This window comes from Schistocerca gregaria, chromosome 10, assembly GCF_023897955.1.
Source record: "Schistocerca gregaria isolate iqSchGreg1 chromosome 10, iqSchGreg1.2, whole genome shotgun sequence".
Taxonomy (NCBI): Eukaryota; Metazoa; Arthropoda; class Insecta; order Orthoptera; family Acrididae; genus Schistocerca; species Schistocerca gregaria.
Genome location: NC_064929.1, coordinates 222,026,816 through 222,050,247, shown reverse-complemented (window position 1 = coordinate 222,050,247; position 23,432 = coordinate 222,026,816). Strand labels below are relative to the sequence as shown.

The 23,432-nt window shown below is 47.7% G+C and overlaps 1 protein-coding gene across 4 annotated transcripts; it reads left to right on the top strand.

Moving 5' to 3' along the window:
- The first annotated feature begins 2,518 nt into the window (after positions 1-2,518).
- LOC126293554 (translocator protein-like) lies at positions 2,519-22,344 on the top strand. Of its 4 annotated transcripts, none has more exons than XR_007552305.1 (3): positions 2,531-2,835; positions 20,032-20,357; positions 21,523-22,344. XR_007552305.1 is itself a non-coding variant. In XM_049986826.1 (2 exons), exons 1-2 carry the CDS (start codon positions 2,565-2,567, stop codon positions 20,304-20,306), a joined length of 546 nt encoding a protein of 181 aa, XP_049842783.1. In that variant the 5' UTR covers positions 2,519-2,564; the 3' UTR covers positions 20,307-22,344. The 4 variants fall into 4 exon arrangements, 2 of the variants coding, with proteins under 2 accessions (XP_049842783.1, XP_049842784.1); XR_007552306.1 differs by having other exon boundaries at positions 2,552-2,791; XM_049986826.1 differs by having other exon boundaries at positions 2,519-2,835; positions 20,032-22,344.
- The last annotated feature ends 1,088 nt before the right edge of the window (positions 22,345-23,432 follow it).

The following is a 23,432-nucleotide window of genomic DNA, read 5'->3' as shown; positions in this document are numbered from 1 at the left end:
TAAGTTCCAACCCTCGCATATTGTTTAATATACACATACTCATCATACAGAGCAGTATCGTCTGTCATAGATGAAGGAGCCATTTCACTAATGAAATCTTCAGTATTTTGTTTGTGCTTCCATTGGTGTGCTCCTGCCATGTGTTAGCCAACTGCAGTCCTGCAGATTCTCGGTGGAATAAGACCACTTATTTAGATATTCAGGTGCTGTTTGATAAAACGTATGGACATACTGTCCAGCCGTTCCAACCTCCGATAATAATTCCTCATTTTACAATTTACCGAGAATTGATCTGTCAGCTGATCTTACCTCCCTTGGAAGCTAAATTTAACACAGAAATTATTCGGAAACTGTAATTGTTTCACCCTCTACTCTTTGAACTGCAGTGTTACAAGTTGTTTGGTTGTAAACAAAGGGCAGCCAAGTTTCTGATAAAGGATTTTCAAAGAATAATTTCATAACAAATGGACATTTACTGGGAAATTCGATATATGATTTCATAGGAACAAACACAGTTAGAAGACGTTCCGCTGCAGGGACTGAAAGAAGCCACCTTGTTTTGCTACAGCCTAAAACTTGTTTGTACTCGTGGTCAACAAATTTAGAAAATTCTTTTAACATTTCCAACTCTTACAGTATACACACAGAAATAAGAATAATTTAGAAACAATGCCTTCAATATCGGTTGCAAGGATATCAGAAGCCATCTGGATGGTATTGTGGATTATATGAGCAGAACACTCAACCGAAAGTAAGTTATGACCTAAATCTCCCTTGTCCTTCGTGAAGACGTTGTCGACGCCCTTTTTAGATAAACCACCAAAATTACAGTTCGTATTATTTGCACAAAGAGCGAGTGTTTTTCTGTTTTGTTTCAAGTTGTAATTCGCTATTTGTGCATCAGATTCTAGTTCAGAAGTGGCAAATGGAGTTAGAACACGATTCACGACCCATCCTCACAACTTTAATTCTGCCATTACCTCGTCTCCTTCCTTCCCCAGTTCGAGCCTCGGTCCGGCACACAGTTTTAATCTGCCAGGATCTTTCATATCAGCGCACACTCCGCTGCAGAGTGGAAATTCTTTCTGAGAGTTAAAACATTTAATCTAATTGCCTCGGATTTGGTACGGGCACAAGCAAATTTGTTTCAAAAGGACATCGGGCAAGTTTAGCAGTATAATGGTTGATCTGAAAGATTGGTTGAGGTGGACAGTATGGTAAGCGAACGCTCCTTCAACAGCTGTTGATTTCATATCTTTATGACCAAAACTCTCACTTAAAAAAGAAAGAAATTGGTCATTACGATGGTAGAAGAAACACTTACACGTAAAATTGTTGTATGTTTTTCACTGTTTTATGTTCTGGTTTATCCGATCGCCCCCTATGGCAGTAGATCCACACACATTGTGTCGAATATCTGAGTCAGAATTTATTTGTTATTAATGTATGGGGTCACAGTACTGTCTTCTACCAACGTCACAAGCGTAATGAATTTCTTTTGACTCCAAATCGTGCGAATGCGTTTAGAGTTTTCGTTATAACTGATGGCGACATTCACATCAAACACGAGTGCAGACCGGCACACTCCAGCCGTCTCCCGTACAACATGCAGGGGGAAGCGCAACAAAATGAAAATTGAATTAAAGTTGCCGTTATCATCAGGTTCCGAGTGCAATATTTCCTTTAGCAGATTTCTGTGCATATATGTCTCCCCCAACTTCAATCATTTCCTCAACCAGCGTCTAGTTTCCTTCTCATTTTTATGCGCAGTGCTAAAGTAAACGCTTTGTCTGCATCAGTAACGATTCGCAAATACTTCGCGACAGGTACGTATAGCGTGACAGCTGCTTCGAAAGAGAGGTTAAACTGGACTCTGTGCGCTTATTTGAGAAACCCGAGGGTAGATCACAGAGAGTTTGACGAACAAGTGTTATCGTTACCGGGGCCTCTAGATATAAAAACGGTCTCATTTTGCAACATGCACAGATTCATTTATTTCGTAAACTCAGTTCCGTAATCTGAAGTGTTCGACACTAATACCACTGACAGAACGGTACTTCGTTTCCCTTCGCCAAGGCACCGTTTCATATGAAGACTGCTGATGTTTCCTTTGAGATGTATGTGCGTACGTTCGTACCTTAAGTAAAGTTTTTATTATTTGGGTGTATTTTATGTGAATGTGTACAGAGAGAACTGTAGTGTTTTCAAAGGACCTAATGCCGTCCAGGAAAGGTTGGAAATATCAAAGGCAGTCGTCGGCGATCTTCTTGCATTTCCTTAACTTGGTTTCGTCTCAGCACGGCGACTGACCATTTAACGTAACAAAGCGCTCCGTGTGCATATTTCGACAACGAGTCGGGGTTCCACCGAGTCAGTAAGAGAGGAAAAACGCTGAATACCGAGCTTCGGCGCGAAGCCGAATGGCCTCGCCTGCCATCTGCCGGCGACCCGCGGGGACTGCGGCGGCGAGACTTACGTAACGGTCGCGGCCGATTAGCCTTTGAAATGGAGGGAGCGCAAACAGTATTGTAAGCTAATGCGGTGTCGCGGCGCGGAGCAGTCGAATGCGCGGAGGGACGCCAGCCGGCGGCAGTGTGTTCTGCAGCGAGATGCTCGTCTCGTGCCCGGCCGTGGTCGCGTGCGCCGTGCCTTACACGGTGCCAGTATTGCAGGCGGCGGTGTTCCGCCCGCTGGTCCGCTCCGACTGGTACGACCGCCTGAGGAAGCCCCGGTGGACGCCGCCTCGCTGGGCGTACGCGCCCGTCTGGAGCGCCCTCTACGCCGCCATGGGGTACGCCTCGTACCTCGTCTGGAGGGACGGCGCCGGCTTCCCAGGTACCGACCTGGGCACACCGAACCATTTGGCAAAACCGACTCAGAATCAAATTCCGTGCGACTTGATTCCTGATTTCCTTTCACTTCGTAATAACTGACGGGAAGTCATCGCGTGAAAAAATGCGATACCTGCCGTTGCCTGGGAAGCCCTGTGCTGTATGTAATCTACGTATACTGGTGGCCGTCCAACAGTTTTGCTCTGACACTACGAGGAACCACCTCGGATCGCACACGTTCCTGTGTCTACATCTACATCTGCATTTATACTCCGCAAGCCACCCAACGGTGCGTGGCGGAGGGCACTTTACGTGCCACTGTCATTACCTCCCTTTCCTGTTCCAGTCGCGTACGGTCCGCGGGAAGAACGACTGCCGGAAAGCCTTCGTGCGCGCTCGAATCTCTCTGATTTTACATTCGTGATCTCCCCGGGAGGTATAAGTAGGGGGAAGCAATATATTCGATACCTCATCCAGAAACGCACCCTCTCGAAACCTGGACAGCGAGCTACACCGCGATGCAGAGCGCCTCTCTTGCAGAGTCTGCCACTCGAGTTTCTTCAACATCTCCGTAACGCCATCACGCTTACCTAATAACTTTATGACGAAACGCGCCGCTCTTCTTTGGATCTTCTCTATCTCCTCCGTCAACCCCATCTGGTACGGATCCCACACTGATGAGCAATACTCAAGTATAGGTCGAACGAGTGTTTTGTACGCCACCTCCTTTGTTGATGGACTACATTTTCTAAGTACTCTCCCAATAAATCTCAACCTGGCACCCGCATTACCAACAATTAATTTTATATGATCATTCCACTTCAAATCGTTCCGTACAGAAGTAACTGCTACCAGTGTTTGTTCCGCTATCATATAATCTTACAATAAAGGATCCTTCTTTCTATGTATTCGCAATACATTACATTTGTCTATGTTAAGGGTCGGTTGCCGCTCCCTGCACCAAGTGCCTATCCGCTGCAGATCTTCCTGCATTTCGCTGCAATTTTCTAATGTTGCAACTTATCTGTATATTACAGCATCGTTCGCGAAAAGCCGCATAGAACTTCCGACAATATCTACTAGGTCATTTATATATATTTTGTGAAAAGCAATGGTTCCATGACACTCCCCTGTGGGACGCCAGAGGTTACTGTAACGTCTGTAGACGTCTCTCCATTGAGAACAATATGCTGTGTTCTGTTTGCTAAAAACTCTTCAATCCAGCCACACAGCTGGTCTGATATTCCGTAGGCTCGTACTTTGTTTCTCAGGCGACAGTGCGGAACTGTATCGAACGCCTTCCGTAAGTCGAGGAAAATGCCATCTACCTCGGAGCCTGTTTACAGTATTTTCTGGGTGTGATGAACAAATAAAGCGAGTTGGGTCTCACACGATCGCTGTTTCCGGAATCAATGTTGATTCCTACAGAGTAGATTCTGGGTTTCCAAAAACGACATGATACTCGAGCAAAAAACATGTTCTAAATTTCTACAACAGATCGACGTCAGAGATGTAGGTCTACAGTTTTGCGCACCTGCTGGACGACCCTGTGTACGTGAGTCAGGGCGTTACGAGCCGTAGCGAGTCGGCTGCACAGCCGGCCTGCGAGTTCTCGTGGTCAAAAGTCTGCGCCATTCGGGACATTTCACGTCGCCGGTTCTCTTTCTCAGATCGCTGCCGCCCGCAGTTGTGACACTGTACTTGCCAGTTGCGCTGTTGTCAGTGCCAGCGGACTGTGCTTATATTTAAATCTGTTATGCAGTATGAGACACCAAATGTTCTGAACTCCTCTCTCACTGCGTCGTACTACAACAGCCTTAATTCAATTTCATATTCCTCGCTACTGGTAAGTGCCGCATTTGAATAAGAGCGTCTGTGAACTTCCGTGTCAAAATTTTCACCTCAGTAGCTGATCAACAGAAATTGCGAATACCCCTGAACTGGCGGCACCAGAAGACAAACAATACAACTTTCCGCCCCACATATCGTCATGTTGCAGAGGCCGCCCTACCTACTCACACTTCTCCGTGCGATAAGCGACCACCGTTACTTAACTCACGGTCGAATTCACCAACGCCAATTACAATTAAGTACATCTTGAAACATTACTGTGTCTCAGTATTTTTGTTCGTTAGTAAGGACTCGTGAGAACCTCTTAACGTCAGTTGACGCTCGTGGCTTCGGCTGTAGCCTGCCAGACGCCCGTTGCTGTGAAACGCGCCTGAGAACAGCCGGCTGCGGCTGCCGGACTCCTGTACAGGGGGACTGCGACACGCAGCCGTCTCAGCCTGCTGCTGACGCTGCTCTCGCTTACCGCCTCCTGCAGTCGCCAGTAGATCAGTACCAATTACAAAACGAGTCGGATAAGACGTCTGTACGGTGCCAGAATTGACAACTGACCCTGAACAATGAAACGTGTGAGGTCCTCCGCGTGAGTACTAAAAACGATCCCCTAAATTTCTTTTACACGACAAATAATAGAATTTACAGCCAGTCGATTCAACTACATACCTAGGGACTAGAATTACAAACAACTGTAATTGGAACCACCACATACAAAAAGGAAAGTTGTCCGGTGGTGTGTCACATGTGCTCGGTTGGAGGCAAATCTGATGACGGATCTGCCGAGGCGACACGGCGACAGTGTGCAGAGATTGCTAGGTCACAAGAACGCCGTGTGGGGCTCGGAATGTCGCAGCACGAGAGGTCGGATCACCAGAGTTACGTACAAATGTGCAGTCAGGGCGCGTCCTGCTGGCACCCGAATGCACACTTCAGACCGTGACAGCAGGTGCGGGCCCAGCGCGTTCACCACCCAGACAGGTCGGTTGCACTCCTCGCCGACACACGGCCACCACTGGCAGCGAGGCGGAACCAGCTTTCGTCTGAAAACACAACACACTCCACCCTGCTATCCAACAAGGTCTCGCTTGACAGCACTCCAGTCGCAAATTGGGACGGTTCGCGGTCAGTGGGACGGACGCTGCGGGCTGTCTGAGTCGGAAGTGCCTTCCAGTTACGCTGTTTGTAGAAGTTGGTCGCGCCGAACACGGTGGTCTTCCCACGTGGCCGCCCTCCGCTGCCAGCAGCCGTCTACAGTGGACACGCCGCTCCCTCTTCGTGCAGTATCGCGGGGCCCTGTTACTCGACCTAGCCCGACCTCGAAGGCACTCTCGACTAACAGCGACCGACCGCATCCAACGGCAAGACGGCTACAGCGTGTGTTCAAAGCCAACCTCATCTGCATCCTCATTGTGACGCTATAGTCGCCACTTCTATCGAGTAGCGGGAAATCTGAATCGACATCATCTTTGCCATGTAGAAACACGCTTACCGACTTTAATTGATATCGCACAACCCTTTCACGGTGTTGCGATTTTTGTCCGTCACGGTATTTTGTCGGCTGCCACATACTCGGGAAGAAATGGCCGTCGTAATAAAGCGAGAGAAATCAGAACTCGCACGAAAAGATTTAGGCGTTCCTTTCCGCCAGTGCTAATCGGGAGTGGATCGGACGAGAAATAGTCCGAGAGTGGATCTGCGAACGCTCTGCCATAACTTTATCGTGAATTACAGAGCAGAGTGGCGTATATGTAGACAAGGTACTTACGCGAAGGAGCGTAATGACGTGCCCGAAGGAACGGCGAACGGCGGCACTGCTGCATAGCGGAGTGAAGCAGGTGCGGTGTGGAGGCGTTTGCTGAAGTTGCGGCTGGCTCAGTGTGGTCGAGGCGGAGCTGGAGGCCGGGCTCAGGGCACAGTGGACCGGTCGCTATTCGATCCCCGGCCTTTCGCTTTCCAGGCTACAATACCAGCATCTCACAATATATACTTTATTTTCACGTCTTTGTCACTTATTAGTTACACTGTTATGTGCACACAGGTCATTTTTCGACGTTCAGTTACATTGCAGAAAGCATCTCAGTAGCTCCTTATTGGCCGGTGAGGATCTTGTTACGACCACAGTTTCTTCCTGTCCTGCGTTTCCAGTATTCCTGTCTCTTCTCTCGTGTTGTCGTGTTTTCTTCCGTTCGTATTGCCTCTGATTGGCCCACAGAAAAGCGCGTTCGATAAGCAAGCGCGGAAGCGCCACCGCGTTGCCGGGCGCCGTGCTTAGCAGTTGTAACGCGCTGCCTCGCTCCCCACGACGCACACTCGTGCAGGGGCCTTGAAGGGAAAGCCAGGGAGCTGAGCAACCGGGGAAGGTGGGAAGCGACGCTCGTGGCGTTTCTCCATGAGCTTACTATACAAAACGGATGTACGTAAGAGACGACTCGTCGATAACATATTCGGCTTCTTTACTTACAACTGCGTGCCAAAGCTAGGGTAACTCTTCGACTCTGCGTCTGTAGATATCACTCGGTTTTCAGGCGAAAGACCCGTGGAGCCAGTCTCGGAACGCGTTTTCGTCCGGAAAGGAACTTCCTCTGAACCGTCCCCATTGTATGCAGATGTCGCACGACGGTGCATCAAATCCGCCAACTTCCGAGTACAGTGGCGTGGATAATTGAGGATTAATGCGTTTGAAAGATCTCCGTCCAACAGCACAGGTCTCCCTGTACGTGGAGAATCCATAAAACGAGGAAACCACTTTCTTGCCCTGCTCTGTACAGTGGCGTTTCCCCCGTACACGGCCCTCTGCTGAGTGTGTGCGAATTGTTCCGATTTCTCCACTTGGCCCTCCATTTCCTGGCTCACTATCTGGGAATGGCAACATTTAAGCTCAAACCGCTACAGCGAACTACAAATAAAACTTGACAGTCCATAACTAAACCCACGTGCAAAACAAAAAAGCTATCAGCTTATGCAGCAACCTAACAGTGTGCCTCGGTGATATGATGAGTTAAGCCTGAGACTGCGACCTGCAACGGTCCGGCGTTCAGCGTTCAGTTCGCCAAGGGACCCTCTCTATCACGTATTGCCAATACACGAGATTATTCCAAGCTGGCCCAAGGATTCTGCTTCTGGCACTGATTTAGGATTGTGAAAACTGAAAGCTGCGCCGCGGTTAGCAGTGGACGCGGAGGAAGCGGCGTACCATCACTCCCTGTAGGTCTCTGTCTGCAGAACACCAGCAACGTGGTGTCCAGGTATTCCTCGCAGTTAGTGATTTTATCTCAAAATAGTGCATGTAATTTCTGATGTTTTAACATAGGTTCCTCTGGGTATTATTTATTACTCCTATAAAAGTGCTGAACTTGTTGCTCGCTCAGTCTGCCCTCACTCGTACTGCTTTAACTTGGCACTGTCCTTAACGGCCGATGCTTTCTCCATTTGTTTATTCCATACGATCACAGTAACGTGGAGCGCGTCATTACATTCAGTAGGTACCGTAATGACAGACTACATTAGTATAGCTTCCTCCGCTAAAGATGCCGTGCTGTATATGAATTCGTACCATCTCATGAGACACACTCAAGTAATCGACACTTGTCAAGTGACGCAACAAAAAGCTAAGGCGCCGTTCTGTAAATACAGACCATCCCTTGACTGTACACTCGTAATTGTAGTTTAATGTAGCACGACAGACCGGATACCACAGAAGCGGGAACCCACTGACCTACGTGCTTCACTAAACAGAAACATGCAAAGCACATATTACCAAAAAATAAACTGGCTTTCCAAATCAAGCAATTACTAAAATACTACGTTCCCAAGGCGTTATATCAAGCGCACGAATCATCCACAAGAAAAATTCAAAAAAATCTCTCTGTGATTGCTCTTACAGCGCTTATCAAGAAAGTTCAGGGTTTTCAGTGCCAAAACGTTTACTACGGCGTTTCCTGTTTGGGGGATGATGACCTGAGTTCTCTGAACTGAAGAAAAGCAGTTGTCATTCTGGCTACGCAGCCACAAATGGCAGCAGTCCCACGCGACGTGGATAAACATTTCACGATCGCCTCAAGCCGCCGAGACGAGGTTATCAAGTCGTTACGTAATGGGGCGACCACTCTGGTGTAGCCTAATCTTCCTGTCTGTTTTTCTCTGCAGACAAACTGAACCAAACGCGTTCCTTAAATGAAACTATAACATTTTCATCTGCATTGCGCCAGCCACGTTACGGTGTGCGGCGACTGGTATACGGCCTCTCCTGTTCCATCCGCGATCGACGATCGGCAAGCTCGTAGGACGACAAGCTTTTTTTTTTTGTGAGCTGCCTTTTGGATACCGTGGACGAGCAGAGTGAGTTGAATTTCTCGGGCATAAAACGTGTCCCTTAATTCTAGAACATGCTGGCAACATCGCTGTAACCGCATTATGACGGGCACGTATCCGACGACCCTTCTGGAAACCCGGAATCTCCCTCTCCTGCTCGTTCCGCCTGTCCCCTTCTCCCAACGTTAAGTGGCAGCACGCGCTTCTTGACGCCCGCAGGACCTGTGAACGCCGTCTGCTGCGTCCAGAGTAAGTCTCAGGTCTGAGTTTGAGGACGTTCTCTGCGCCCACCTGACCCGGGACTCGGGTACCAGCCCGGTATTCGACCCGATCGAATATGGAAAACGGCCTAGAAACCACATCCAGTCGCCTCGCCCCTGTCGAGTGATTCTGTCGTTTCGGCGTTTGTGCAGTGACTGAAGGGAGAACCGTATTACGATCTTCGTCAGCGAAACCATTTTGGAAGATCGAACTGGATATCTGGACTTCCTGTCTGTGATTTTCTGTTCGAACTTCAGACACTGGGCGCCTCTACAGGCGATTTTTGTCCTTTTATTGACACTGCACAAGTAAAGATTTCTTAGTATTTTTCGTCGCTTTGGTCGCCAAAATTTTACTTTCCAATACGTTGAGCACTTCTTCACTTTCTTCTCATTACGGATTCGTTCAGCTTTTGTTGTCAACAGAGCTCTGATTTGATTTTAACATCTGAAGCACCTCACTTTGCTTCCTGCCACGGCTACTGAACTGTGACGAGTCTTTCCCATCTCTCGGCACCTAACTTGTCTACAGCGTACTATTAATTTTTTTCCTTAGATTCTGCGTGTCATTGTCTGTAGAGATGACTATTTCACGTCAACTACTCAAATAATTTGCAGCGTACGTCCTGTCGATCTCGCCAGTGCGTCCCACGTAGGACGCACGCTGTGTGTCCCGCACTGAGCGGAGACCGGTAGCCGTGCCTCTAGAGAGGACTCACTGGCTCCGACGCCTTCTTGTTCCTCTCACTGTGCACGTGCCACAACGGCCATATTTGTCTAGTTAGAAGTGGCCCCGCAGCCCGAGAACACAGTTGTGCAGTTCAGCACTTTCAGCTGGTGTACCGGAAACACCCGATCACAGGGTTGTGGACAAACTGAACACTGGTGGCACTGCATCGAATAACAAGTCAAGTACCGTCCACTGACGTCAGTACCGTAAGTGGCTGTTACAGTCTGTGTTCGATGCAGGAATGACTATCCTGCCATCAAAAACACCTTTGTGATACTGTCGTGCGAGCACCGGTGACGTGTGCCCTTGTACTGTCCAGAATGAAACAACATTACCTCTTTTCTGGATTGTCGGTTCTCTGAAGGAAGGCCACAGTACAGCCCCGTTATCTGATGAGAAGTACCCAGACACGTGTTCACGATGGGGACACTTTTGGGGAGGTGTCTGAATGACTGTGGAGGAGTCGCTGCTCCTTCTTCCTCGAGATCCGAAACCAGAATGGCTCTGAGCACTATTTGACTTAACATCTATGGTCATCAGTCCCCTAGAACTTAGAACTATTTAAACATAACTAACCTAAGCACACCACACACATCTGTGCCCGAGGCGGGATTCGAACCTGCGACCGTAGCGGTCACACAGTTCCAGACTGAGGCACCTAGAACCGCGCGGCCACACCGGCCGGCTGAAAAGGCATCAGTGTCGGACGCTGTGGTCTGAAGTCGACATCCCCCTGCAGGTCCGGGATTAGAATAGGCTCGAGGTATTCCTGTCTGTCGTCAGAGGCGACTAAAAGGAGTCTCACTTTTCGGCCCTTTGAGTTCAGATCCCATTCTATGCGTTGACCTGCCACTTTCAAAATTGTGGAGAAGGACGCCTTACACAGTGCACGGGTTATCCGTAGTGCCCGCGATTCCGATCTCCCGAATCTCTCGTCATCGCTTTGCATCTCCACCTGCGATTCGACTATTTGGGTGAGGACACTTTCTGGGGTATGTTATCTTCTTCCGTTGTCTCCTGTCCTCTTTCGCCCCCGAGACTATATTGGATTTCTCTGTGCCCAATATCTGGCACGGTAGCCACTACGTTGTGATGGGGCTATCGTGTACCCATTTGTCGGTAGCCCCCCTGACGACACAGGGGTCACACTGCCTGAGCTGTAAACTCCCCACTTATGCCAAGGAGTATATGCCTGTCTCCCTGGAGCATCAGCACTCCCCACCGTGCCAGTTGGCCTCTGCTGTGGCCGGATGACGCCTGTGCAGGGCGTCCCCGATCAGAATGGGTGGCATCGGGCCAATGACCCGCAATGAAGCGCACTGAGTCATCTCTTTCCGGTGACCGTACCGCACCAGCAGTCTCTCTATGAAGCCTCAGTTTTTCATTGAACACCTTGAGGATAAGTTTGAAGAAGTGACAGCGCTGTCCACGATGCGAAACGGATCAGTCTCTATTCAGACAGCATTCTCAGCCCAGTCCGATCCCGAGCGTTACTTGCCTATCGCAAGATGGCTACCCATAAAAGCCTCAACATGTTACAGGGGATTATTTTCCATCGTGCAGTCTGACGACGAACTCTGCGCCAATTTAGAACAGCAGGGTGTTCATTTCATCCAACACGTTTACAGGGGACCCAGTGATAACAGGGTTGCTACCGGTGTCTTCATCTTGGCCTTTGTGGGTGATTCATTGCCTGAAAAGGTCAAGGTGATGGTTTACCGCTGTGATGTTAAACCATACGTCCCTCCCCCTATGCGGCGCTTTCAGTGCTGGAAGTTTGGACACATGTTTACTACTGCACTTCTAGCACCACATCTCGAGACTGTGAACGTCCACTGCACCCAGATACTCCATGTGCGCCACCTCCCACTTGCATCAACTGTGTCGATCACTACTCTCCCTGCTCGCCAGACTGCCCAGTACTCAAAAACGAGTGGAAAATCACGGATTGCAAGACCCTGGACCAGTTGACTTACAGAGAGGCTAAACGTAAGTTTTAAAGATTACACCCCATTCATGGTTGACGTCAACATATGCCGCAGCTATGTGACCGTTACTGTCCCAAGTGCAACTGGTTCTTCACTCTGTGCAACAAACAGTGGACCCTCTGGGCCACCAGAAAACATTTGCCCCTTTGGTGGTAAGAGACAAATCTTCCTCTGTTGCTCCCAAAGCAGCTACTTTGGGAGCAAGGCCCCCCCCCCCCCAAATGCAGGGGACATCGGTCCCCTCCTCCCTAGCGGAGAAGCAACAGCCTCTTCGAGATCCTCTCGTGCAGAAAGGGGACCCTTGGGGCCCTCGCTTCCAAGGTCCTCAACAAAGCCATGGCAGACACTCGACAGTGGCTCAAGGAGCCAAAAGCTGCTGGACAAAGAGCTTCACTGTCTTCCTCCGCGCCTGAAGCTACTTCGGAGAAATCTTCCCACCGAGCCCCTAAAGAGAAGTGAGAGAGCAAGCAAACTAAGAGGAAGTCTGCTAAGAAATTGGACCCCCTGGTGGCCCCAACACCACCGCTCCCTATCAATTCTGCATCTGAGGATACTGTGGAGATCTTAGCGTCTCCTGTGGTCCTGGATCTCACTGATGCCTCATCCACCATAGAAATGGCTAGAAACACTCAATCGGTGGCGGCAGGTGACCCTAAGGCATAACCTGCCTTCTTGTGCACTTCATACCTTCCCAGCCTCACGATAACGTCATCCTCCAGTGGAATTGCGGCTGTTTTTTCCACCACCTGGCTGAATTAAGGCAACTCTTAAAGTTTTACACCTGCTTTCACCATTGCAGAGACGAAAATATACTGTCACAACTCGACTTCTACCTCTTAAATACACGTGCCCCACACATTTCAGTGTCACACATGGCATATATTCGGCCACTGATCTCTCGGTTTGCAGTCCTGGCCTTCTCTCGTCTATCCACTGGAGAGCACATGACGACCTGTGTGGTAGTGACCACTTCCCCACCTTTCTGTCACTGCCCCGGCGTCAGGCCCACGGACGCCTGCCCACGTGGCCTTTAAGGCAGACTGGGAAGCCTCACCTCTGCCATCACCGTTGAATCTCCCACACATGGTAACATTGATGTGGTGGTTGAGCAGGTAACTACAGCGATCGTTTCTGTGGCAGAAAACGTGATGCCTCGTTCTTTAGGGTGGCTCTGGCGAAAGACAGTCCCTTGTTGGTTGCCGGAAGTCGCTGAGGCAATTAAGGAGCGTCGGTGAGCTCTACAGTGGCACCCTTTCCTGGAGCACTTCATTGCCTTTAAACGGCTCTGTGCCGGTGTTCACCAGTTTATCGTAAGACGGAAACAGAAGTGTTGGGAGAGATACGTTTCGACCACTGGGTGCCATACGTCGCCTTTCCAAGTCTGGGCAAAGATCAAACGAGTTTTTGGGTACCAGACCCGGTGTTAACATAAATGGCGTGTTATCTACCAATGCAAACGCGATTGCCGGGCACTTTGCTGAGCACAATGGTTACGCCTCTGCGTCAGAAAATCACCCTCCAGCCAATCGCGGATAGAAGGGAAAGTCACTCGTTCACTACACCGCCACAGTGAATCCTATAACGCCCCATTTACAGAGTGGGAGCTCCTCAGTGCCCTTGCACATTGCTCCAAGACAGCTCCTGGGCCGGATCGGATCCACAGTCAGATGATTAAACATCTATCGTCTACTAGCGACATCTCCTCATGATCTTCAACCGGTACTGGTGCAATGGCGTCTTTCTATTGCACTGGCGGGAGAGCACCACCGTAGCAGTGCTCAAACCCGGCAAAAACCCACTTGATGGGGATAGCAATCGGGCCATCAGCCCCACCAACGCTCTTTGTAAGCTGCTGGAATGTATATTGTATCGGCGGTTGGGTTGGGAGTCACGTGGCCTACTGGCACCTGGAACGGTCCAGTCGTTCAGTGGTGGTTGTGTGGACCCCAAGACGCGTCAGAATCCCAGGCAACAAACTTGCTGACTAAACATGCTACAGGGAAACCGCTTATGGAGATCGGCATTCCAATAACTGACCTGTGTTCCTTTTTACGCCGCCAGGTTTTTCGGCCTCAGTACGCACAACATGCTGGCCCTGTATTGGCCACGCTTTGGCGACCCACGGCCACCTCCTGCGCCGTGGAGACCCGCGTCTCTGTCGGTGCGGCGCCCAGTTGACAGTGGCCCACATTCTGGTGCAATGTCCCACTCTGACTGCCCTGTGTCGAAATCTTCAGTTACTGGACTCGTTGCCCGCTAATTTTATCTGACAACGCCTCATCGGCTGATTTAGGTTTACGTTTATTCGCGAGGGTGGGTTTTATCATTTGATCTAAGTCTTAGCGAATGTCCTTTGTCGCTCTGTGTTCTCCGCCCTAGTGCTTTTAGGGCGGAGGTTTTAATGTGTTGCAGAGTGGCTGGCTTCTCCTTTTTATTCTCATGGTCAGCCAGCCATGGTAATCTGTTTTCTCATTTTAATCTCTTCTATCTGTTCCTTCTCCCCTTTAGTCGATTTAAGTGTTTGTTGCCCTTTTGTCATTCTTGTGGTTTTCCGTTTCTATCCGTTTTCTGTTATCAGTGTCGCTTATTTTATGCTCAGCCTTGTGGCAGGGACGGATGACCTACCAGTTCGGTCTTCCCCCTCACCCCCTGCTCCTTTAAACCAACGGACCAACCAGAAGTCGACATTCTGACTCATTCCGAAGGTGTTCTCGTGCGTTTACGTCAGGACGAGGGGCACACTCTTTTTCAGGAACGTTGCTGCCGGCAGACAGTTGCCTCAGAGACGTTCCGCACTGCCATGTTGACACAGCAACAATCGCCGTCTGCCCACTGTTCCTCTCCTGCACACGATACACTGTACTGTAAAATGTGTTGACACACCTCCCCGCCTAGCGTTTTCTTAACAGCTGTAACGGCACTGCACTCTGGTAAAGAGGAACACCCCCGTACCGTAAGACTACCTACATCTGAATCTACATACGTACTCCGTAAGCCAGCGTACGGTGCCCGGCGCACCGCTACCTCTCACTTCCTTTCCTGCTGCGCTCACGATTAGAGCGAGCGGCAAACGACTATCTGTATGCCTCCGTAAGAGCCCTAACTCCTCTGATCTTCTGGAAGCGGCAGTGGAATTGCTTTACAGTCAGCTTCAAATACCAGTTCTCTAAATTTTCAGAAGTGCTTCTCGAAAAGAACGCCGCCTTCCCTCCAGGGATTCGCATTTGAGTTCCCGAAGAATCTTCTTAATACTTACATGTTGTTCGAATATACCGGTAACAAATCTAGCAGCCAACCTCTGGGCTGTTTCGATGTCTTCCTTTGATCCGACCTCGTGCAGAGCAGTACTCGAGAACAGGTTGCTTCTCCTCCGCATTAACTTACATTTTTCTGCATTAGAGCTAGCTACCATTCATCATAGCAACTAGAAATTTTGTCCAAGTCACCTCGTGTCCTCGTAAAAGCACTCCACTTCGACATCTCCCCGTGCACCACACTTCACCGGGGAACAACCGCAGACTGGTGATCACCTTGCCTGCCACATCATTTGTGTGCCTCGAAAATAACAGCCGTCGTATCACACTTCCCTGGGGCACTCCTGACACTGCCCGTCTCTGGCGAACACTCACAGTCGAGACAGCATACTGGCTTCTGCTACGTAACACGTTTTCGAGCCACTCACATATACCTGTAACCTATTTCGTATGACATACCTGCGTTAAGAGTCTGCAGTGGACATTGTGTCAAACGCTTTTCGGAAGTCGAGGAATTTGAAATCTGCCAGTTCCCTTTCGTAGACAGTTCACAGTATATCACGTCAGAAAAGGGCAAACTGAGTTTTGGACGAGCGATGCTTTCTGAATCTGCGCTAATTTCTGGACAGAAGGATTTTCCGTCTCAAGAAAATGTATCGTATTCGAACTAAGAACACGTTCGAGAATTCTGCAGGAAACCGATTTTAAGGATATTCATCTGTGAATCTGCAGGACCGTTCTTTTACGCTTCGCATGTACAGCAGTCACCTGCCTTTTCTTCCAGTCGCTCAGGACTCTGTGCCGGGCGAGAGATTACTGTTCCGTGCGGACCCGTCCACTTATTTGTTTTCAGCTCTCACAGTGGGGCGCTTCTTACTCGCCATCCGACACTCAAACGACAGGACGTTTGTACAGAACAACTATTTTTTTAAAAGTGTAATTTAAAACTTCACCTTTCCATTTGCTACCTTCTACTGGCACATCAGACTGGTCGAGGAACCACTGGAAAGAAGCTTATCGATTGTACGTAGGGTGAGAATTTCCTTAGATTTTCACTCTTGGCTTTACGTAAGGTTCTCCAGGCGTTGACCGCAGTACGTCCCTCGAACCCTCACTCCAAATCACTCGCATCCAGTTACTGGCTGCACACTGCTGTTGCTCTTTACACCACCTCAGACGCCGGTGACTGCCGGATTCAGAAGTGCGTGGCTCACGGTGATCTGACGCAGGCAAATCCCCACTCTGTCTCTCGACAGCCGCCACCCGCAGTGCTCTGCAGGCACTGTGCGTCTGTCTGGTTCCGCCCGAGTCTGCTGTCGCTGCTTCTCTCCTCGTAACAACGTATTCCCAGCCTTCTCTTACTCTGGCGGATCTGCTTCTCACGATGTTCTACTGAGTTACTTCTACGTGATGCAGGGCGGCCATCGTACTTTCGGTCAGATAAGGTACATTGTTGACACATATGCCCGAAGTTACGGCTCGGTGGAAACAGATAAGTCCAGTAATCTGTGTCACTAATTGCACACCTCGTGCCTCGATGTAACCGAAGAGGACTTACGGAATTCCACTCGTCGTCTACTACGGTGCGTGCAGCCGCGGTTTATCAGGGAAAACAACTTGCGGGATCAGCCTGTCCGTCGTGCGCGAACAACGGTGGCGCTGCCGGCGGGCAGGTGCTGCCGAGGCGCTCACCTATTCTCTCTGGTGTCGGTCCCAACACTTCCACTTCGGCCGCAACAGATACGCCACCTGCCCCAGTCCGTAGCGGGGATGGCGGCTGGTACCCGAGCAGGTGCTGCCGAGGCGCCGAATGGCGCTCACCTGTTCTCTCTGGTGTCGGTCCCAACACTTCCACTTCGGCCGCAACAGATACGCCACCTGCCCCAGTCCGTAGCGTGGATGGCGGCTGGTACCCGAGCAGGTGCTGCCGAGGCGCCGAATGGCGCTCACCTGTTCTCTCTGGTGTCGGTCCCAACACTTCCACTTCGGCCGCAACAGATACGCCACCTGCCCCAGTCCGTAGCGTGGATGGCGGCTGGTACCTGAGCAGGTGCTGCCGAGGCGCCGAATGGCGCTCACCTGTTCTCTCTGGTGTCGGTCCCAACACTTCCACTTTGGCCGTAACAGATACGCCACCTGCCCCAGTCCGTAGCGTGGATGGCGGCTGGTACCCGAGCAGGTGCTGCCGAGGCGCCGAATGGCGCTCACCTGTTCTCTCTGGTGTCGGTCCCAACACTTCCACTTTGGCCGTAACAGATACGCCACCTGCCCCAGTCCGTAGCGTGGATGGCGGCTGGTACCCGAGCAGGTGCTGCCGAGGCGCCGAATGGCGCTCACCTGTTCTCTCTGGTGTCGGTCCCAACACTTCCACTTTGGCCGTAACAGATACGCCACCTGCCCCAGTCCGTAGCGTGGATGGCGGCTGGTACCCGAGCAGGTGCTGCCGAGGCGCCGAATGGCGCTCACCTGTTCTCTCTGGTGTCGGTCCCAACACTTCCACTTTGGCCGTAACAGATACGCCACCTGCCCCAGTCCGTAGCGTGGATGGCGGCTGGAGCCCCCCTGTCCCTCGCGTCTCTCTTCCCGCCGAACGCCGGACGCGGTCTTTGTGACGTATGCCAGGTATGTCGTATTGTCCTGCCTTTGTTAATAGTCCTCTTGTAGTCACCGACGCTATGACAGAATTACGGCTACCGATTCCCTCGCCGATCAGAACTGAGTTTATTAATTGTTATGAGCTCTAAGATGTTGCACTCATGAGTGAGTTTTTCAACTAGTTGCTGAGCAAAGATGTTCAGAACAATCCCACAAAAATTCTGTGCTCAAAAAAATTGCACAGTTCTCGCATTCTACAGCCGGCAATTTTTAGTCTCTCCCGTTAGATAACTACAGTCAGGAAATTTAGTCACAATGTTCTCCGGGTTTTCCCTGAAGCGCTCTATCACCTTATTTTGTACTCGTAATTCGTGGTAACTATTAAGAAGTTTGTCAGCATTTTTTTCCCTGTAACTTACAAACTAGTAAGTGAAAGGAATATTTATTTAGATAAAGAAATGTAACAAACATTACTCTTTCTGCAAAGTTTGAATGCAGTTGCTTTAGTTATTGTCCTGAAAGTTACAGCAGTTAGTTATATCTTTTTTCACTGGAGTACTACTTTTTCTGCCATGTAGGTGATGTATTTAAACTAAGTCAATTTCAGTAAAATCTGTGCCGGTTTCCGTTAGGGAGCTACAAACACTCAGTGTTTTAGGGATGCAACATACTGTATCTACATAACTGACTGTATGTAGACAAATGTTCAGGTAGCGGAATGGCCTTGTAATCGACGTCTTCAAACCGGTGCCCACTTTCCACGACATGCAACTCGGTGCACCTTCTAAACGGCCCGTGGACGAGATGAAAAGTTGCCGATGTCACACGGTGACAGGTGTTTGTACCCCCTCCCCGATAGGATAATTTTGTATGATCAGATTCTACAATTGATGTTCACTAAAATGTGTAATAAATAAAGAAATACCTGCTTCAAATGGCTCTGAGCTCTATGGGACTTAACTCCTGAGGTCAACAGTCCCCTAGAACTTAGAACTACTTAAACTAACGACATCACACACATCCATGCCGGAGGCAGGATTCGAACCTGCGACCGTAGCGGTCGCGCGGTTCCAGACTGTAGCGCCTAGAACCGCTCGGCCACTTCGGCCGGCATACCTGCTTCCTGAAGTTTAGCTTATTGTAAGATGTCCTAATAAATGAATGCTACTACAGTTCCTTGCCGAAGTTTCTAGATGTTACTATAACATTAAACAGCATTTCATTCGCTCACTGCAGATTAGCATGTGACGTTCATCTGCAAGAAATGTTTTCTCCAAACATTCTGATGGTGATGGAAAGAACAGAGGTATGATGGAAGCAGTAGTTCATTCACAATCACTTTCACACTAAGACAATTTCAGCCTGCCACTGACAAGGTGCTTTTCTAAAAGAGCTTCTGCTTCCTTTTTATCGTCTCAAGACGGTCAGTAATGGCTGAACCTTGATAATTTCTTTTACGAAAGACTAACACAATAACAATAACAAGGCACATGCACATCAGCGATAGCTATTACCGTAGTATTTTTTTAATTGCAGTGTATTGGTTCATTGATTACCAGTTTGTTCCATTTCAAATCTATTCTAGTTGCAGCACATATAACTGTCGCGTTGCTCTGCTACTGCAATAAATCTGGGGTGTTCTGAAGTGAAGTGGAATGAAACTGGTAACCATTACAAACACAAATGCGACACTAGACTCAAACAAAATACATATATAAATGATTAATGGAAAATCTCATATAAAGATGTGAAACAAACACTAACAAAGAGATACAGGGGCTGGCCAGTACTTAGTTCAGCTCAGTACAGCCGATAGACACACAAAACAGAACAGAAAATTTACATTCCTAACTTTCGGAACTCCGTTTCTTCATCAGGGAGGAGGGAGGGGAAAAAAAGGGAAGAAGAGAAAGTGGATTCAGTTCCAACTCAGGTTATGAAGCAACAGGGAAAGGTAAACAGGGAGGGTAGTAAGGACTATTTAAATTTAAGTCCTCCATTTGCCTTCCCTAATGATTATTTTAAGTACTCGACCTACTTCGTATCCCTTATTAGTATTACCTCTAAATACTAATACAATGTGACGTGTCCGAGATGTTCCACCACCGATCTATAAACCGGACACTATTGGGTTGTCTCTCTTATTTTATATGTATTATGTCGCACTTATATACATTCGTTCCGACCTCTCACGACACCGTGTCGCCGCGTTCGCAGGGCCGGCGAGGCTGCCCCTGGTGCTGTACGGGTCCCAGCTGGTGCTCAACTGGCTGTGGGGACCCATCTTCTTCGGGGCGCGCAACATCCCGTGGAGCCTGGCCGACATCACGCTCCTGTGGGCCAACGTGGCGGCCTGCGGCTACTCCTTCTACGGCGTCAATGCGGTCGCCGGCTACCTCTTTGTGCCCTACTTCCTGTGGATGACTCTGGCAGCTGCCCTCAACTACCAGATCTACAAGCTCAACTGCACGGATAAAGGCAGCAAGGACTAGGGCGGCGATCCGTAAAATCTGGAGTCCCGTGGCGCCAGCTGCTTTGGTCAGGTATACTGTACTGAGAAAACGTTAAAAAATATCGCTCTCTGCTTCCTCCTCTCGTAACTGTTCTCGCTCAATTCGATCGTATATACTTTCTTAATATCTGGCAATGTGGTGCTATATCTGCAAACAACTTTTCACTTATTGTGCTGCGATTTTATGAGCCGAGCCGATCAGAGATTAAATTGATGGAGCACATAAGTGACCCCTTCCTTCACGTACCGATGGTGAAGATATATCGATACCAGTGGTGAAGATATTTCTTTCTGTAGCACTCCAACTACATTCTATTGCATCGTTTGACGTTCTCCCGGTAATCTGATACGCGCACCTATTAAGGAGAGTGTAACGTGTAATTCTACAATAAAGTCCACAGCAAATATTCTCTCTTTGCCACTCGTATTTCACACTTTTTTATTGCAATTTGTAATACAGAACAGGAAGTAAAATCAGAGCCTAAATATTATTTTATAGTTTCCTGTTGCAAATTGGAATGACAGACAAGTAACTTTTCACTAACCAGTGAGAATCAGACCATCACTCTTCACAGCACAATTGAAAGAGAAAGCAGAAACAATTAAGGTAACTTCAGGTAGGCCCAGCTGTTAATCTTAGTGGTAATTCGTGTAATACAATACAGCTGGTACACTCCAGCATACAGTCTATCCCATGGGGCTGTTACTAAGCTGAGAGTCCTTAAGACAGATTGTAGAGATCATTTACAGTTCCGTACGCCACATCTCGTAGTGACCGGTCCGTCAGTAATGCGCGGGCAGTTACACCTTTCTGTGGACAGGAAATTGTTAGTAAATACTGAATGAGATATCCTTTAATCACTCCGCATTTATCCTTCTCACATCAGATGTTCTGACCTTATTCTAACCCTACATCTGCTTAAAAATTCTTACTGTGCATCATAATGTGGAGGCCTTACAAATTTAAGGAATCAGCTATTTTTTTGAACAACAGATCCGAAAACTTTTCATTCGTGTACTTGTAGATCAACTTGCTGAATATTTGTGCTGATCGGGGATTATGTAAATTTGTGCTAAACAGTGATAACAATACTGAAAGAGTTGCGACAGGAGGGCAGCAGTTCAAATCCTCATCCAAACTCCCAGATATACGCTTCTTGCGGTTTCCCTAAATTACTCGTGCCTCTTTTTTGCAGTGCTGCCACTACAGCAATGCTTTGTGCTGTGTACTTACCCCAGTGTGGACAGGAATCATTCTTTCCTAAAAGCAAGTTGTTGGTGGTACCCACAACAGACTGGTAAACTACCTTGCAACTCATTCTAAATCCTCCGACGAAGTGTTCGGACATAGATGATGGAGACTACAGTAAACATTATTATTTGATGGTAAAGGCTGGTAGCGGGCACAACAAAACACTAGCCTTCTCACTTGTACCAATTCATAACCAAAGAATCCAGTTCTCAGAAAATGTTTTGCAATATTCTTATACCAATTGGAACAGTAATGTTCATGATTCTTAATTGTAACCACTGAAAATATTTAGTGCATTAGTTTTGCATTATTCGTATAACGATTGTAACAGTAATGTTCGTGATTTTTAACTGTAACACCACTAAAAATATTTAGTGTATTACCAATTTATCTTCTACTAATAACGTAACAAAACAATATTTCTCAAAACTATCTGATACTTACAACAGAAAGTAAACTTTTAATGAGCCTAAGATACCACACACCTCAGACAAATGATAGTGATATCTTAAAACTTTTGTTCTCTTGCATTTTCTATTTAATCATTCAGCAGTAAAGGGAAGAAATAATTCTCAGAATTGCTTACAGGAATTTTTAAGCTACAAGCTCTTTGTATTCTTTATTTCTTGTCTATTATTCTTGTTGTTAGCAATTTACAAAAATATTTTGATGTTTGTACAAAAAAATCTCATTTTAAATGTACATGTAGTGGTAGGATATGTCCTTATAATAATGCTATTTTCACAATAAATTTTATTATACTGTTCTCACAAGCTATCTCATATCATGGTGTAGTTACAAATTCAGAAGAAACTTACCTGATGCATGTCAGCAGTTTGAGGTGTTCATTTTCTGATGGAGCACATCATGTAACATAAAAAAGGTAATTACAACATTTTTACTCGAGAATGTCACCAAAATCTGCACTTTTGCTCAAATGTAGAGCAGTGAATAGCTAATATTTGACAGGTGCAAAATGTGAAAAGAAATAATACTGGCATTATTAGAATATTTTGCAGCAGTTTTGATTATTCTCTTAGATGGCTTCATTACGTGGGCAGATTGACTTCACACTCCATCCCTGGAAATATCATTTCTTGCAACCCTTTCCTCTCTTGCTGTAGTAGGGTGTCTGTCATTTTAGAGCCAGCACTTGCAACACCTTTTTTATGTTAGTATTTGCTGTCATGTGGTAAGTAGAATGTTTCTTATCCATATTTAATTATTGTGACAGATCATTTTCTTTGTAGATATTCATGTAATTTGTGGAACATATGAACTAAATTTTGTCGCAGAGATGGCACTGAGACAGAAAATATTGTTCAGGGGAATACATAGCAAATAAATAGTTTATAAGTACGATTTCAGAGGAAGTATTAACTTCAGGCAGTGCTCGACTTGTGGGAGCCCACTTTTGGCTCGTACATTCTTATTGTCTGGAAACTTAACTTCTTCCATGATGTATGAGACTGGCAGATCTCTCTTTTTTTCTGAAGAAAGCTTTCAGAGGTGCTTCTCGTCTTGCTCACTTTGGGCACCTGGCGATATTATGTCTTTGCTTAGGCTTCATGGTCGACTGATGCACTCTGGTGTAAAGGTATTGGACTAGCTTCCATGAAATGTGAAGCAAGAGTTTGGGACACCCAATTAAAAAAATAATAGTAATAATAATAATAATAATCAAATTACACCATTTGATCTGCAAATGATCCAGTTGTATGGACTGAAAATTCTAGTTAGCTGCTTGACTAATAATGGTGACCTTTACAGGTGCAGATGATATTAAAAAAAAAATAAAAGTCCAGATATATAAATAATAAGTTACCGTAGCATCTTCAGTTCTAAGTTATCAGG